The following is a 15,912-nucleotide window of genomic DNA, read 5'->3' on the forward strand; positions in this document are numbered from 1 at the left end:
ATTCTGGCTTTGATTGAGCTGCTCCAACGCCAACATCCCTCAATTGCATGATATTATTGATAAAATAGCATCGGACGGTAAAGGCTTTGTGTCGATCAGTCTCATAGGCTCGGAGCATGGTGTTGTCAACTGATTCTGTCTGCCGTTCCCTTCCTGTAGTCCCTGCCGGATATATCATTGCGATCAAAGTTCTGCGTCATTCGTCGTCGTCGTTCAAGGTCTTCTGGCGCAAGTTAGTCGTTGAGGCAGTCTGTTGTGGGGCCTTGGTCGGGGCAGGCGTCACGCATTATCTTGGAAACGGCTGTGGGCGGTCCTGATCGTCGTTATAGGTTTGTACGAAGGGCTTTGTTCTGTGGATGTGTGATATACCGAAGGTTTAATGCTTCCTTTCTGTATTCGGAGTCCTAGCTGTGGTAGCTCGGTGCCAGGTTATTCCTCCGCGCCGTGCGCGGTGGGTGCCGTTGTTTTTGAGAATGAATTTCCATGGATTTCCTTGTTCACCGAACTGGGTTAGGAGGGGAGGGGGAGAGGAGTTTCTAGCATCTGGATCTTAAAGTAAAAAACACAGAGAAGATAAACCTAAAGCATGAATACTTGTGGGAGACACTTCCACTCATAATTTGATAAGTTGGGGCAGTGGTGCGGTGAAGGGGGAGGCACATAACACTTTGGTCACATTATCAGGTTCAAATACATTTTTCACCATGAGTATAATACACAATAATCTCACAATCACATCATGGTCATAGGAGTGATCAGAAGTGATATTCTTCAAGTAGTTCACCTTTTTAGAACATAAATATCCACTGTGAGCATTCTATGTGAAGCATGCAACAATCAGCTCATGTTAGCAGAATTACCCAACTTTGAAATCATGTGATCCAGATGACCTCTAGCACCAACAATAATGGGGGGACAATTATCATTGTTGATCCTGTGGTTTTAGTCATGGCTGCTTGCAGTGCTGGTATAAAAAATTGCCCATTATTTTCATAAAATGGCCATGCAACATTATAAATCCAGCAAGAAACAAGCAATTTGATTCATGACAGACTGCAGAGGATTAATAATATACATAATGATAAAAGGATTAAATAATCAGGGCCATACCAGTGTCCAAGAAAAACAGCCCAGTTTTTGACATTCATGTCTCAGATTTTCTCTAGGTGCATATTCAGGTTGTACATGCCACGATTTTCATTGTTTTGATCATCTATCTGATAACTGTCTGTTGCACACCGACCAGGAATGCACATGTCCCTCTTTCCTATTGCACTTCTTGCACCTCCTATATTATTTCAAGTTAGTGAAACTTGAATTGATATTTCCAAATGAACAGCGCATGCAAAGAGCCGGCAATGTTGGTTGAGCTACAACACTTGGGTTCAATGAACATGACCCATGCATTGCCATGAGATGTTGCCATCATGTTGTGGGGACAGACTGTAGCAGCACCCTCTTAAAGTAGTGCACCTCTTGTATAATTCCAATTGGTGAGACCTGAAAACTGCTCTGACATCTAAAGACGTACCTTATCAAGATAATATGCCAACAGCACTCCTAAGGAAATGAGGCAAGCCTCGGAAACCAAAGACTGAAGCAAAGTCAACATTTTTGGTGGATACATGTACATTTATAAGAAGCACTTATCTGGGGAGAGATTGTATTTGGATGCCAGAGCAGGTTTTCAGGTCTTACCAACTGGAATAATTCAAGAGGTAAACTTCTTTAAGAGGTTGCTACTAACGTCTGTCTGCACGACATTATGGCAACATTTCTTGGCAGTGCATGAGTCTTATTCATTCAGCGGAGGTGTTGTAGCTCAATCAACATTGTCAGCACAATGTGTTTTTTTTAGTGAGTGTGAATTGCATTATGAGGGCTCGTGTTTGAGGTGCTCCATGCCAATATAAACGTCCGTGGACGGTACCGAAGACGTTGCCTTTGCTTCGGTGTTCGGTTTGCGGGGCTTGGTTCATTCCCTTAGGATTGCTGCTGGCATAGTAGTTCGGTAGAGTATGTCTTTGGATGTCAGAGCGGTTTTGAGGTCTCGAATGGAATTATACAAGAGGTGCACTACTTAAAAATGGTGCTACTTTGAACAAAAGTGTCATAGATCAACAGACAGCAGCACCATGTGTCTATTTCTAATAAGTATGATGCACATTATCCAGACTCTTGTATGAAGTGCAGTGCCCAATAAACATATGTACTTTGATGAAAATGCGGGCTTTGCTCCAGTATTCCGTTTCCAGGGCTTGGTCCATTTCCTTAGGATTGCTGGAAGTGTTTTAGCTCAGCTGACATTGTCAGCTCTTTGCATGTGTCATCCACTTGGAATAGCAATTCAAGTGTCACAACTTGAAAATGATAAAGGAGGTGCAAGAAGTGCCATAATAAGGTAAGAGGGTACATGCCTTTCTGGTCAGTGTGCGATGGACCGTAAGTTATTAGATATATGATCAAAATGATCAAAACTACAGTATGTACAAATGTTAAACACACCAGCAGAAAATTTAAGACATGAATGTGAAAAACTGGGAGCTTTTTCAGTATTATTTGTTTAGCAAGCCTTTGAGAATAGGAGTAAAAAGTGTTAGAATCAAGAAATTTTAAAAAATAATGCCTGTTTCTCACTAAGTGTGGGTTATCTTTCCTTCTGGGAAGATGGTGCAAGAAAAGCTTTTGTCGGAAATCAGTTGCACAATGCTTATGCATCCACCAAGCTGCAGCTTTGTGCATATTTGAGTGCAAAGTCAAGTTCCACTTTCAATCAGATTATGCCGACAGGTGAATATCATCATGTTGTTCCCAAACTTGCAATGATTCTTTTTTGTCATCATATTTGTTCTTTACAGGTTTTAAAGACTGTTCCTTGCTCTAAATGTGGGCTATCTCACATTTTGGAAAGGTAATGCAAGAAAAGCTTTTGGTAGCAATCAGTTGCACCATGTTTATGTATACATTAAGGTGCAGTGGTGTGTTTTTAGATGCAAAGGCCCAATCATGATTATTAAGGGTGGTGGTCATAGCCATGCAGGGGGGGGGGGGGGGTATCCTGGCATTGCTCTGTATATGGCACAAATGTAAACAAGGGATCCTGGCGTTGTTTTGTTTATATTAAAGATACAACAAAACTGATGTGATAGTAAGCATGGAATGTTACCTGGGCATTTCTTTGCCAATGAATTTAAACATATTTTTGTGATCTTCATGCCTGCACAGCCTGTTTATGTCCCAGCCACGAATGAAACACTCCTGCCAGAATTCAAGGTGACATTAAACAAGGGGCTTTGAAATGATCTCAGTTTTCCACAAAATACTGCATAAAGAGTGTTGAATTGATGCCTATGATGTTGACCTTTATTTGGTGCCAAAAATAACATAAGGTGAAAGGTCAATCAAAATCACTACCTTGGCATGTATCTATTTGCAAAAGAAAGTCAATAAAACAAATGTAATATTAATGCCTGCAAGGTGTGCTGTTGCCACATGCCAATATGCCAGTATATGTGGCTGTGGTTATTCCTATTGAATTACCTTGGCACTTGTTATGAAACAATTGCAACAAAACACATTATATTGAGGTTGGAGGATTGAGGTAGAAATTGTAGGTTGGTTGGAGGGAAGACAGCTGAGAGCTTCCATGAAGTGGTGCATCAAGCTTGCCAGCTGGAGCATGTCCTTAATCCAGCATTGATACAACAAATGAAGGCTGTTGACAGGGATGAAGTAAATGCTGGTATTCATGGAACAAAATAAGCATCTGACACAGTTGTCCATGAGCTAAGCACAAGGGCCAACATTGTCATGGAAAGAGGAACAGAAAGGAAGCTGTCAGGCAGCACTGGGTTTTTACTTTTGGTGCAATAAAAATGGGCAGCTGGTTAGAGAATGTCCTGAGAAGATGACACATAACAAAAGAAGTGCCCAGAACAAAGTCAGTGCATCAGTTACGGCGCGGAAAAGTGGGAGATTGTTTCGCGGGTGTGTGAATTTTTATACACAATCACTGGAAGAGAGAGAGAGAGAGAGAGAGAGAGAAGAGAGAGAGAGAGAGAGAGAGAGAGAGAGAGAGAGAGAGAGAGAGAAGAGGAGAGAGGAGAGAGAGAGAGAGGGAGAGAGAGAGAGGGAAGGGAGAGGAGAGGGAGAGGAGAGGGAGAGGGAGAGGGAGAGGGAGAGGGAGAGGGAGAGGAGAGGGGAGGGGGGAGGGGAGGGGAGGGGGAGGGGAGAGGGAGAGGGAGAGGGAGAGGGAGAGGGAGAGGAGAAGGAGAGGGAGAGGGAGAGAGAGAGAAGAGAGAGAGAGATATATATATATATATATATATATATATATATATATATATATATATACATTTTGATGATTCCTGTGTCAAGTTCATGGCAGAAATGCAACTAGATCCATCATAAATGCTATGTTACTGAATAGAAGGCATGATGCTGCTCCTGAACATTGCTCTGATGAAGATCCAAATTCCTACCAGATCAGCTGAAGTCTGTAAACCTGTAAAGATGCTAAATCTGTAAGTATTCTACTTCTTTTCCAGAGTTCAAAACTGGTCAAGTCAGCTTCCAAATGAAGGAATTGAATGTCAAAAATTCATCAAATGTACATGATGCAACAAAGTGGAAGGGCTGCAAGCATTATCAAAGGAAAGCAAGATTAGTGGTAAGATTGTATTGCACATTGAATTTGATGCAAGGCAACACAATGCACAACTCACAAAACCCAGCCTTTTAGGCTGACAGCCTGTGGATGATGGTATCTTTCAGATACTCTTCTACTCTGTTCCACTGCCATGGTTTTTATAGCTTTTTATATAGCTGGTACTTATTTGATTGGGCTATTGCACTGTGTTCTATTATATTATATGTGACAGGCCAAAGTAGGCAATGCTCTTCACTCATTTGACCTGACATGACATATCCCATGCCATATATGCCAATATCCAGGCATTTATATTACAGAGGTATCAGTATGTGGGGCAGTCAAAAATGCCTTGACTCAATTCCTCTGGGAAGAAGCTTTCACAAGTTTACACGCTGCACCAGAGTAAAGGCATACTGATGACAACAACAGTGGCTGTGCTTGTGAAAGCTTCACAGCGACTTCTGTCATGTTGTGTAATCCTCTCCCTATCTATGCCAGGCCCCATGCTGCGACAAAGTTTACGTATGTCGCCTCTGCCATGACGAGAATGAAGATCATCAAATGAAACGTCATATGGTGGAGGAAGTGGTGTGTGCCTCGTGCGACCACCGCCAGCCGGTCTCCAACTCTTGTGCCCAATGTAAAACAGTATTTGGCAAGGTAAGTCTAAGAAAGAACAAGCCACTGATCAGTAATTGACTGATATGATATTGTGCTGATGCTGATGGTCAGACACATTTATTGCCATGCATATGTTATTTTTGTGCATTTTGATTGATTGTCTGCATAATTCAGTTTGTGCCTTTCATTGATCAGAAGCATTTGGCTACTGAAAATCAAGACATTGATTTGCAGTTAATATTATAAAGATAGCAGCTAACCTTTGGTATGCCAGTAACTATTGATCCAATAAAATTGTACCATTAGCAATGGATAACGAAACAAGAACGTCCTGAAGTCGCATTTGTTATCCTTTGTAACCATAAGCACCACCATGAAGTGTCTCTGCGTTGTATTGTATTTGTAATAATTCTAAATTTGCGATCTGGATCCCAAGAATGGAGATTTCAGAGGTTATGTTGCCTTACTGTTGTAAGAAGATCGAGGTCTTTGCGAAATTGTCTTCTGGACTGTCTGGCTAATCAGTGATAAGACTCCGTGTTGATTGCGTCATTGCCAGTTAAGGGCAATGGGAAGGGGTAAGGGGCTTTAGGCGTGTGGCGATGCCCACGACTTGCCGATCTATCGATTGTGCCACCGATCGCCCGAAAGCTGACGTCGAACGGGACATCTCGAGAGCCCTGATGTGTGCCACGTGTGCCACGCATCGGTCGGCGCGTCCGGCACTCCAGCGAGTGAAGTACGCCGATGGCGTGTGGGCGTGGGCGTGTGTGTGTTCGCGCGATGTTCCATTTTCATCTCACATTCGCATCTCATGAAGCGTGTAATCTTCGATTTCAGTACTACTGCAGCGAGTGTCGTCTTTATGATGATACAGAGAAACAACAGTATCATTGCAACGACTGCGGGATATGCAGATGTGGCGGACGGGACAATTATTTTCACTGTGACAGGTGTGACCTCTGCGTGCCAAAGTCCTTGGAAAACAGTCACAAGGTACGGTATTAAGCTATGCTTCTCAAGTCTAAGTGCAAGTAAGCTGACAGTAAATGCGCGGTGGATGTTGGTTTTCCGGGTGGCGAGAGTTATGGCTGGTGCCATTGTTGATTTTTTGTTAAGTAAATAAGTAAAGCACACATCTGCTGTCAGCATTTTTTCCTTGTTTACAGCACATCCTTTGCCCGACGAGGAAGGGCCCCAGAACCCCGCTCGTCTTTGTTTCGAAATATCGACCGAACGGTTTTAGGTACTGACATTTTGGCTGTAACAAATACTCCTGCCAAATCCATAACATCACGTGTTTGGCAAATTTAGTGGGCGAAGTATCTCAGCAATGCGTTTTGCCGATACTGCCGGTTTAGGGCTTCTGACTGACGCAGTGGACTTGAAACAATTGCTACGTCATGTGATAGCTCATTTACTACTGAAACCGAGTGTGTCAGCTTTTTCGGTGCTGCTGGTTACGGATCCATGCATGCAGTTTTGTGCTGGACATGGTCGGTATTATGGATGGTAGGTTCGTTCTTTTTATGATTATTATTGAATCAATGAAATCACACAAAAAGCAAAGCAACTTCATCCCGTCATAACTCATTGAAAAAATATGCGGTATGCAAATGCACCAATACGTATGGCAGTGACCGATAGCTAGCCAATGCTTGCTGGAAAACACAGGCTCGTGTAGCGCCGTGTGCTACCGGGAGATGCCGCACGCGCGCCCGCCTGGTGCCGACGGCTCGACTGTTGTAGCGTTTGTCGTACGGCGTCTGACGCTGTCGTCCCATATCCGTGCGCAGTGTCTGGAGAAAGGCGGACACATGGACTGCGGCGTCTGCCTGGAGGATATCCACTCCTCGCGGTCTGGCTCCCGCTCGCTGCCCTGCGGCCACATGCTGCACACGCCCTGTCAAGAGGATCTGCTGGCTCACGGCATCTCCACGTGCCCGAAATGCAACGCCTCCGTCTGCAACATGGACCTGGTACGTGACGTGAGCGACGCGCCATGTGCAGCCGGCGGGCAGCAGCATGCCTGGGGCGCTTCGTGGATGAGAGCGGAGTGCCCTGCCGCCTGGGGAAGCTGGCGCTCCAGTCAGCGCGGGCGTCGCTGTGACGCTGGCGCGGGATCGGAGGTGCAGAGCGAGTGTTGTGGCTCCGGCCGGTTGGGTGAAGCTGGCGCTCCAGTCAGCGCGGGCGTCGCTGTGACGCTGGCGCGGGACCGGAGGTGCAGAGCGAGTGTTGCGGTTGCCACACGCAGGGAAGTGGTGGTGGGAGAGAAGGAGAGCGAGCGGTGCCAGGAGCCGTGTCATGGCAGCAGCAGCGGCGTGATCCAAGCTCGCTACTGACGATTGCTTTCCGGCTTGTGTAGCTCGTCGTTAGCATACTGACCGTGATTTGCTCGTTGTGTTAATTCCGCATCGCTTATGCGGCCGGCGCGTTGCGCAAAGAACGCTGCTGCTTTAGCAGCGTTCATCGTTTCGAAAATTAACTATGTTTTGCGCGACCCTGGTGATCTGTTGTTTCCTTTGCTCTACAATTACACTTGCTCCATGGATATAGGGGCGTAGACAGGTGTGCTGATCACTCGCCGTGAGCGTGCAACTCCGCGGCATTTTGTCGGGGCGTGTTGCCGCATTTGCAGCCGCAATGGGCCGCCTGGTGCCGCGCGGCCGCACGGAGTGGCCCGACCCTGACGGTGGCGCCGCCCCGCAGATCTGGCGGAGGATGGACAAGCAAATCAAACGCTGCGCCATGCCGCCCGAACTGCGCCACTGCTTCGTCGACGTGCTCTGCAGGGATTGTCACCGACGCGGCGAGACCCTCTTCCATCACATCGGCTTGAAGTGCACTGACTGCGGCTCGTACAACACCGTGCGGGAGCCCGGCCCTGTGACACGGCGGCCCCGGACCTCGGGTCAGTTGGGTCTTCAGCGTCGACACATTGAACTGGAGGGAATGTGGGCCCCCGTCAATAGGTGTTTCCACTCCACGGTCCTCAGTCTGAGGGAGGGGAGTGTGCGGCCTGTGTTGCATTTTTTTATCTGCTGCAACACGTCCAGTTTCCGCGTCGTAAAATTTGTCGCGTCGGGCATTTAGCTCTACTCCGATGTAAATGTCTGTTTGAGATGGATGGTTAAGCTGTATGTTTTGAAGAAACGAAACAGCATTGTTAATGTGTGGTGACAACTGGCTAAATGAAGGCATGAAGGCAATGCCACCAGAAAGTAATGCCAAATGAAAGTAAGTCGCATGTTCGCAGCGCTAAATTCCCATCGTCTATATTCACCTCGTGTTGTCTGTTTTTAGGATTCTTCGGTATCCTCGACCACGTGCAGAACTTGATTGGCGCATTGTGAGGGTAAGGGCTCGTTCACTGATAACCCAAATTAGCGCAGCGCAGGCCCGCGAGATTTCTTACATGACGTAAGGCAGCATGGCGTCCTCTCGATCCGCTAAACTGTACGTGTGTCTCGAATTTGTAATCGTCAACAAGCGTTCGCGCACTTAAAAATGCATGCCAAAATGTTGCTAAGAGGACACGTTCGCCATGGGCGACTACATGAATACGCTCCTTTGCCCTGTACTGATCTTACCGCACTGCTGGCACTGGCGTTTGGCATATGAGACCAGCAGAGAAAATGTAGTGCAGATCTCTGTCAGCGCCGGCGACTTCGGTGCCGGGGGGCTCACGGCCGGCTGAGTGCCCTGGGGAGCCATGCGTATCGATCGCGGCGGAACAACGCCACATGGTTCACCCGCACAGCGGCATGAACCATATCGCGTTCATGTGCCGCTGTCACGGGCTTTCGCTTTGAAAAAGCCGGGTAGCCGCTCATACAGTTTCCTGCCTTATCCTGCCAGAACGTTTATTTTCCTTTCGTAAACTCGGACCGATTTTATATCCCTCATATCCCGTTGGTCTTTCTATTACCTGATCAACATGTGCAATGGGAATTGGATGACGCAAGTTAAATATTGTTTTAGCTCGCAAATCTGACGACGCCCTTGCAGCCTGCCGCAGCTCTGAAGCGGTGTTTTGACTAGGACAAAAAGGACCACTAAGCTGACAGGAGATGTGCTTTTAACCATGTAAGTAGGTAACGAAAAAGGCGTATCGAGCTTCCGGCCGCTTGTCACAAATCAGCCAGTTATCTTATTTAGTTGCTGCGATTGGCCGCGATCCTCCGCGGCAACGCTGACCAGCCCGGAGGACGCCCACCCCACCGCCAGTCTCTCCTCTGCGTGCTCACCTCATCACAGGCGCTGTGACCAGCGCCGTGTCCGGCCGTTCCAGGTGACTGCTGGCCGGGCTGATGGCGTGCCGTCCTGATGGAGCACACGGCGCGCGTGGGGAAGACGGGACGCGTCTGCGCCCCCCGGCCGGCGGGCGCACCCCCGTGTGACGACGTACCGCAGATGTGATATGTGCCTGGATATGGGGGACGGCGGTGTGCTGTGTCAGATGACGCCGAGGACAGGCGGATCTGTGGCGAGCATCGCTGCTGGGAAACTTCATAATTTTTGTAGGTGTTTAGTTGCGAGATCTGTGGAGCGTCGCAGTGGATATATGCCGTGTGATTGTCGATATGGAAGGATGTGACGACCCCGAACCGAACGCCACTCGTACGTTTCGCTCGTTTCCGAAGTAACGAGCATGCAACTAGCATTGCACTTCGTGGTCTCGTTCATGCGCGGGGTCAGTTCGGTTTGGTGGGTCACCTGACACGGCGTCCCGCTCGTCGCCGCCGATCAGCTCCGGCAGCTGGCCAAAGCTGTGCGTTGCGATCAGGGAAGGTGACGGGGGAGGGGGATGGGAGTGAGTGGGTCTGACCAGCGCCAGGTACACCGGAACTGGACCCGCTCGTTACTCTGTGGCTTAGTGGGGTTTTGCTCTGCTAATGGGTCATCACGGCATCCATTTAGGTGCTTTGCTTCTCGGGTTGCGTGGATGGGGAGGGGGATTTCACCGCCCGTTCAGGTGTGGAGCTAGGCCAGGTACCTTATGGTCTGGTACCTTATGGTTCTTATCTCTATCTTGTTCTTATGCTCTTATGTACCTTATGGTTGAGTACCGTATGATAGGTACCTTATGGCTCAGCTAGGTACGTTATGGTCTGTGGCAGTGTCTGCATTCTAGCTACCAGTTATGGTCGGCGTCGCCAAGCATTATCAAGCATGTAACACATACCAGTGGTAGCCTCACCAAACCTATTCGGGACCAGTATATAAATTATTCATCTAGTGGCTTACAACAAGGTCCACAATACATTCGACACGTTTCTCTGCCATACACAGACGCGATGTTAGTCATGAAAGTGGTGTAAGCTGTATTTTCGTTTTGTGAGGCAATACGCTGGTCACGATGTTTTATTCGCAACACACGTTTATCCATAACGTGGTCTTTGTTTTTCATATACTGCTTTTAATACATCTTCCCTGATCGAAAATGCATTCGTTGAAAGCAGAGGTGCCTGGATTCCAAGGAAGGAACCAGACTGAATGAGCATTCTATAACATGTTGAAAAATCCTGGATTGTAAGCGGATTTTTATACTAAATTTCAGGAGCATCCAATATTCCACACGATTCTTTGTCGAAGTTCAGGAAAGCTCTAGGATCGTGGAAGACCAGCAGAAGTTCAAATGCATCCCGTATCCCAAAGGGTCTTTCGTCATAAGTTCCAAGTGTGTCCTGGGCTTAGCATGATCCATGTTTCTCTTCTGAGGAATCTGATCCCTGAAGTAGAGACTTAAAGCACAGTCAAAACAGCTCCCTGGCTTAAAGTTAATTCAGATAGTCCTATAGTCATATCAAGTAAAATTACTATCATGGAGCTTCCTGGGTCGGTACATTTGGTCTAAGTGCCCTGTTTGTCATTTTCGGGCTAACAAACAGGAATGCTCGTGGCATGTATTTTGACGTCCATTGATGACCATCAAAATGGAATCGAGGGACACACCGGCTACATTTGGCCAGGCATCATCATGGTCAATGGCCTGAATGGTGCACTCAGGACGCAGCTGAATGCATCACGTGGTTGCAAGCTGATGGCATCTTCTGAGCTAACCCAACACACATTTGTTTCCTTTGCCTTCCGGGTTGCATTCATCCTCGTCTGTATATTAGAACGCTTTACGTACATTGGGCTGCCACCTGGTGGTCTGTCGCGAAGCTGTGGTTCGTCACCGGTGATGGCGCTGACCCGTGCGAGGGGTTGGCGCGTCAGCAGCCTTGCTTGAGTTCGCCGTGTGGCCCAAAGTCTCGTGGAAATTATCCTCGCTTTCGGTGGATTGCCGCGTTCTGACCACTGCTGGCATGGTGGCAACGAGGAACAACAAAGAGCGTATCACTGGCGATCATTGAGTAAATGTCGCAGGCCGCAGTAAACATTCGCAGGCCGGACCATATGCGGCTGTATCATGAACGGTCAGTTCAGAAAGCAATGTGACTGGCGCATATCTTATGAACATTGCATGAGATGCTGGACGCTGAATGATTTCAGTTCACAGCTGTTGTGGAATTCGTTTTTCGGCTTGAAAGCGCTGGTCAACACACACACACACACACACACACACACACACACACACACACACACACACACACATATATATATATATATATATATATATATATATATATATATATATATATATATACCGCCCAGATGAGCGCTTGGTCATCTGCGTAATTTTACCGGTATTCCGTGTATTGCGTCAGCTGGCGTCGTCCACGCACACCAACCGTCTCTTGATCACCGCATCCACCGCGCCGTCCCCGGAGACTCGGCGGCACCAGGCCATCCGGTCTAACGGAATCGAATTCACCGCGCAAAAACGTTCAACGTCAACGCAGCGTCTGTTATTACACCATGCCCGCGGGCGGCGCACGGCCGGCCGCCGTCCGGTCACCAGACCCGGACTGTGACGTCTGCTGCGGACGGGTGCACGGCTGGGGCACGCGCGCGCCGTGCCCCTGCTGACGCGATGCGCTGATCCGCGCCTGGCGGCCGATAAGATTGCGCCGGCCGGCCGGTGCCCGGTGGCAGCGACAGGCCGTAGTCGCTCCGTGCTTAGAAGCGCCTGACGTTGAGTGAGATAGGCTCCCCGCCGACTGCCGCAGCAGAAATGGTGAGTGCGGCAGATGGGCGCAGCATGCGCACTCGACATCACACAGACGGCTAAAACGCTGGCGACTGGCTTGGTTGCTGGTTAGCTGGCGCAGCAGCCGAGGCGAGAGAGGGACGAAAGCAAACGCTTGCTTTGTGCTGGTTGACAACGCAACAAGCAACAAGCTGGTTGCTTTAGCTTCTGATTAATTCGATAATTTTGTATCAGTTTCTTTTCACCGTCCTTTGCTTCCAGGCGCGATTCTTCAAGGAGGAAGACATCGATGGTGAGAGCAAAATGACAGGCTTTGGCGTAACCAGAGAAAACCTCCATTTTAGCGTAACTTGTGACAGCTTCCTTTTTTACGTGAACTTGAAATTCATATGCTTCATTGTGGTCTTACTGGTCACCACTGCAAAGGGCTTTCATGCCGTAAGCCGCAATGCACCTTCCATATTCTGAACACCAACAAACTTCAGATATTTCGGTCTTTGTTTTCCATATGTAGATTTCTACATGATGAGTGACGAGATTGCATGATGCTTTGACACTGGCGTCCGAAATTGATGGAATTTTATAATTACGTCAGGGAAAATTTACGTATTCCAGAGTTTCGCGAGTGCTTCAACTTGTACGGCAGCAAAGATCGCGTGACGACCGTGAATGAACTGGCCTCCATCATGAGATCCCTCCGTCTTTCTCCGACGACCAGCGAGCTACGGCGCTACCTCAACAAAAGCGGTACAACAACGAAAAATCATGTGTTCATGTCCTGCAGCAGCATCACTTGATGAACCTGATGTGAATTTGCTAAACCGGAAGCGAAGCCAAGGGCGGTGGCCGCGGGGCATGCTCCCCAAGCCCGAGTTTTTCACTTTCAGTACGGATGGTACCCAACAGAAAGTTTAAGAATGTATGTGATGCGTACTCACCGAGCTCCGCCATCTCTCCCATTAAAACGTGGGGTGCGCCCCTGCTTCTGAGTAAAACTCAACTTGGTAATCATAACTTGGTAATCATAACTTAGTAACATCTAGTTGAGTGCGGGGACAGCTTTACATTGACCAGCATGCAGTAATACAGATTCTCTGACGTCACTGGCGTTGCCGCTGTTTGATTTGCAAGTGCGGATTCTCTAAACTCAGTACATATTTACTCCGCTCAAATGTGGATATCGGTGCACGCTCGCTGCGCTTATGCCAATAACACAATACGTTGCAGCCTTGTTGGTTAAATCCGTTCGGCCTGCGCCCTCCAGGTAACAATATGCCATTCGTCGAATTTCTGGAGGTCATGCATGAACACATGGAGAAGGAGAAGATCCCGGCCGACATCCTGAAGGCCTTCCGGGAGCAGGATCCTCGCGGCACGGGCTTCGTCGCGGTGAAGGAGCTGCGGCGCCTGCTGTTGCACTGGGGGGACCGGCTCAGCCACAAGGAGTGTAAGAACGCTGTACTGACCGGTGGCGAGCTGGACACCCGGTTGGCCGCCGATGTACCAGCCACAGTGTACCAGAGGAGATGTGGTGTAATATTTGCTATTTGTTGAGACAAACGTGGATGCAAATTGGACTTCACATGTGAACCTGTGGATGTGTAATGATATCTTCGTGGACAGTATGTAAACATCATCGCAATTTTGGGTTGTCACGCATACGTCATTACCCTGTTCTGAGCAATGACTTAATGGGGTTTAAACACCAAGCTGGCAAAAGCATTCTACTTACTCCAAGACCTTTCCGCCTTCTTTGTTCAACCTCTGTGAAAAAGGCTTCAGGAGGGCAACTGCTTACAGATTTGCACCTATCGATTTGCTACACAGTTTTCGTGCTTGTATTTTCTTATGTCAGATACGGCTATTTATCGCCCTCTGCATGCCAACAAAGAGCCCCTGGGATGCCAAAAACGTATTGGGTTTCTGCCGGCCCGATGTGGTGATAGCCATTTTTACTTGGGCTTTAACGCGCATGTCACTGTCTTTTACAGTGGAACAGATCTTCCGCGAGACTAATACGCCATCTAGTGGTAACGTCAAGTACGAGGACTTCCTCACGATCGTTTGCTCCCCACTGCCAGACTACTGACCGTCGCCGACATCGTCCAGTCCGCCTCTCGCAGGCCGGGGATGAAGAGGGAGCGCAGGGGAGAGTGGTCTGGGACAACCCGGCGGACGCCGCTGTATCGCTAACAGGCCCTGCTTGGTGGGAGCCATCAGGAGAACTCCTGTTCGTCATACGCGCCGAGCTCGTCAGCCCGCCGCAATCTAATGGCTTACCGTCAGCTCGCCGTAATGTGAGGGGCTTAGTGCTTTGTGAATGCCTTCTGTTGAAAATTGGAAATATCAAGTTGGCGACAATCGTATTACTATAAGTCGCATTGCTACCCTCCCCTTTACTTTATCAGACACAACTTAGAACGATATGGCTTTCCCAGTCCATGTTTGTGGTAAATCGACTGTAAACCTGCAAACCTACACAAGCTTGGTTGGCGTGGAAAAGAACGACAGTTGTTTATTGATGTAGCCTTCGGGACGTTCATTACTGTCGCCGGCATACTTCATGACCACCATGCGGTTATCTTTGAAATGAACGCTGCGATTTTTGATACACTTTTGTTTTATTTCCATGGCAAGCGATGCAAGTATGCTGTTTCTCATGACGCTTTATGAGAATATGCATGGCTACGTCAGCTATCAAGACCATTCTTGCCGCAAAGCACGATGGTCACAACCAAGTACGTTACTAAGCCATGTGTCTTTCTGGGAGTAAAAGATACGCGTGGCATAATGGGAACAGTAAAGCACGGCGTGCAGGTCAGCGGGGTGGCTCCGCGCGCTCTACGTTCGCACGACAGCAGGCGTGCAGACAAGAGGGCCGACGCTACAGGTGGTTCTCTTCCTGGTGCTCGTCGAACGCTTGCCAGCGGGCGGTGGCCGCCGCGTCGAAGCCATCCTGTCCCGACCTCTCCAGGCTGCGGAAGAGAAGGGATCAAGGGGTGACGCACCGTCGGCAAGGATGCTGCAGGTACCGACTTGTGCTTTTGGATGCAGCCAGACATACGGCCTGGACCTCGCTAGTCCCCAACAGCTGCTCACCACTAACATCGTGCCAGTTAATACAGCATGACCGGATATGATTATGTGACGTCACGACTGAATACAATGACCTCACAGTCAGCTACTACAGCCAATTCAACAAGACGCATCTGTACCTAGGCCAGTGCTTCATCTCGGCAACCCCCCCCCCCCCCTCCCCCACCCCCCACCGAGAGGGAGTGCCACCGTCCCAGCACCGATCGTCGGCCGGCCAGAGGTGAGCAGGGCCGCCTACCTGCTGCCCCTGCCGGCGAGCAGCTCGCCGTCCTGGTCGTAGACGGGGTTCTCTATATCATGGTGCGCCGCCTGGTCGCCGGAGTAGAGTCGGCGGTGGCGCGATGCGACCTTGCGGCGGCGGCGCACCAGCCAGACGCCGCCGCCGATCAGCAGCGTCAGCAGCAGCAGCGTCAGACAGACGATCCCGAACACGCCCAGACTGCTGCCG

At 48.9% G+C, this 15,912-nt stretch overlaps 3 protein-coding genes across 3 annotated transcripts in view; 2 read left to right on the forward strand and 1 right to left on the reverse strand.

The window, feature by feature from the left end:
• The first annotated feature begins 206 nt into the window (after positions 1-206).
• LOC119098629 (RING finger and CHY zinc finger domain-containing protein 1) lies at positions 207-10,716 on the forward strand. The gene is made up of 8 exons (XM_037221599.1): positions 207-329; positions 4,548-4,669; positions 5,150-5,311; positions 6,113-6,268; positions 7,069-7,251; positions 7,982-8,183; positions 8,576-8,627; positions 9,564-10,716. The coding sequence occupies exons 2-7, from the start codon at positions 4,577-4,579 to the stop codon at positions 8,623-8,625; spliced, it is 846 nt and encodes a 281-aa protein (XP_037077494.1). The 5' UTR covers positions 207-329; positions 4,548-4,576; the 3' UTR covers positions 8,626-8,627; positions 9,564-10,716.
• A 1,592-nt stretch (positions 10,717-12,308) lies between these two features.
• On the forward strand, positions 12,309-14,977 carry LOC119098702 (calmodulin-like protein 4). The gene is made up of 5 exons (XM_037221701.1): positions 12,309-12,395; positions 12,630-12,660; positions 12,984-13,115; positions 13,633-13,815; positions 14,360-14,977. Exons 1-5 carry the CDS (start codon positions 12,393-12,395, stop codon positions 14,455-14,457), a joined length of 447 nt encoding a protein of 148 aa, XP_037077596.1. The 5' UTR covers positions 12,309-12,392; the 3' UTR covers positions 14,458-14,977.
• Positions 14,978-15,123: 146 nt separating this feature from the next.
• Positions 15,124-15,912, reverse strand: part of LOC119098701 (macrophage mannose receptor 1) — a gene marked incomplete in the record, with an annotated part of 23,558 nt that continues 22,769 nt past the window's right edge. Inside the window, 2 exon segments of the mRNA XM_037221700.1 lie at positions 15,124-15,343; positions 15,703-15,912. Of these exon segments, the coding sequence (XP_037077595.1) occupies positions 15,253-15,343; positions 15,703-15,912 (301 nt within the window).

This window comes from Pollicipes pollicipes, unplaced genomic scaffold (assembly GCF_011947565.3).
Source record: "Pollicipes pollicipes isolate AB1234 unplaced genomic scaffold, Ppol_2.1 Scaffold_4740;HRSCAF=5597_pilon_pilon_pilon, whole genome shotgun sequence".
NCBI lineage: Eukaryota > Metazoa > Arthropoda > Thecostraca > Pollicipedomorpha > Pollicipedidae > Pollicipes > Pollicipes pollicipes.

Coding starts and splice junctions, on each gene's coding strand:
- LOC119098629 (XM_037221599.1), top strand. CDS start 4,577: ATGAAGGAATTGAATGTCAAAAATTCATCAAATGTACATGATGCAACA. Junction 6,269..7,068: donor CCTTGGAAAACAGTCACAAG/GTACGGTATTAA, acceptor ATCCGTGCGCAG/TGTCTGGAGAAAGGCGGACA. Junction 7,252..7,981: donor CCGTCTGCAACATGGACCTG/GTACGTGACGTG, acceptor GCCGCCCCGCAG/ATCTGGCGGAGGATGGACAA.
- LOC119098702 (XM_037221701.1), top strand. Junction 12,661..12,983: donor CAAGGAGGAAGACATCGATG/GTGAGAGCAAAA, acceptor TACGTATTCCAG/AGTTTCGCGAGTGCTTCAAC. Junction 13,816..14,359: donor CCGGCTCAGCCACAAGGAGT/GTAAGAACGCTG, acceptor TGTCTTTTACAG/TGGAACAGATCTTCCGCGAG.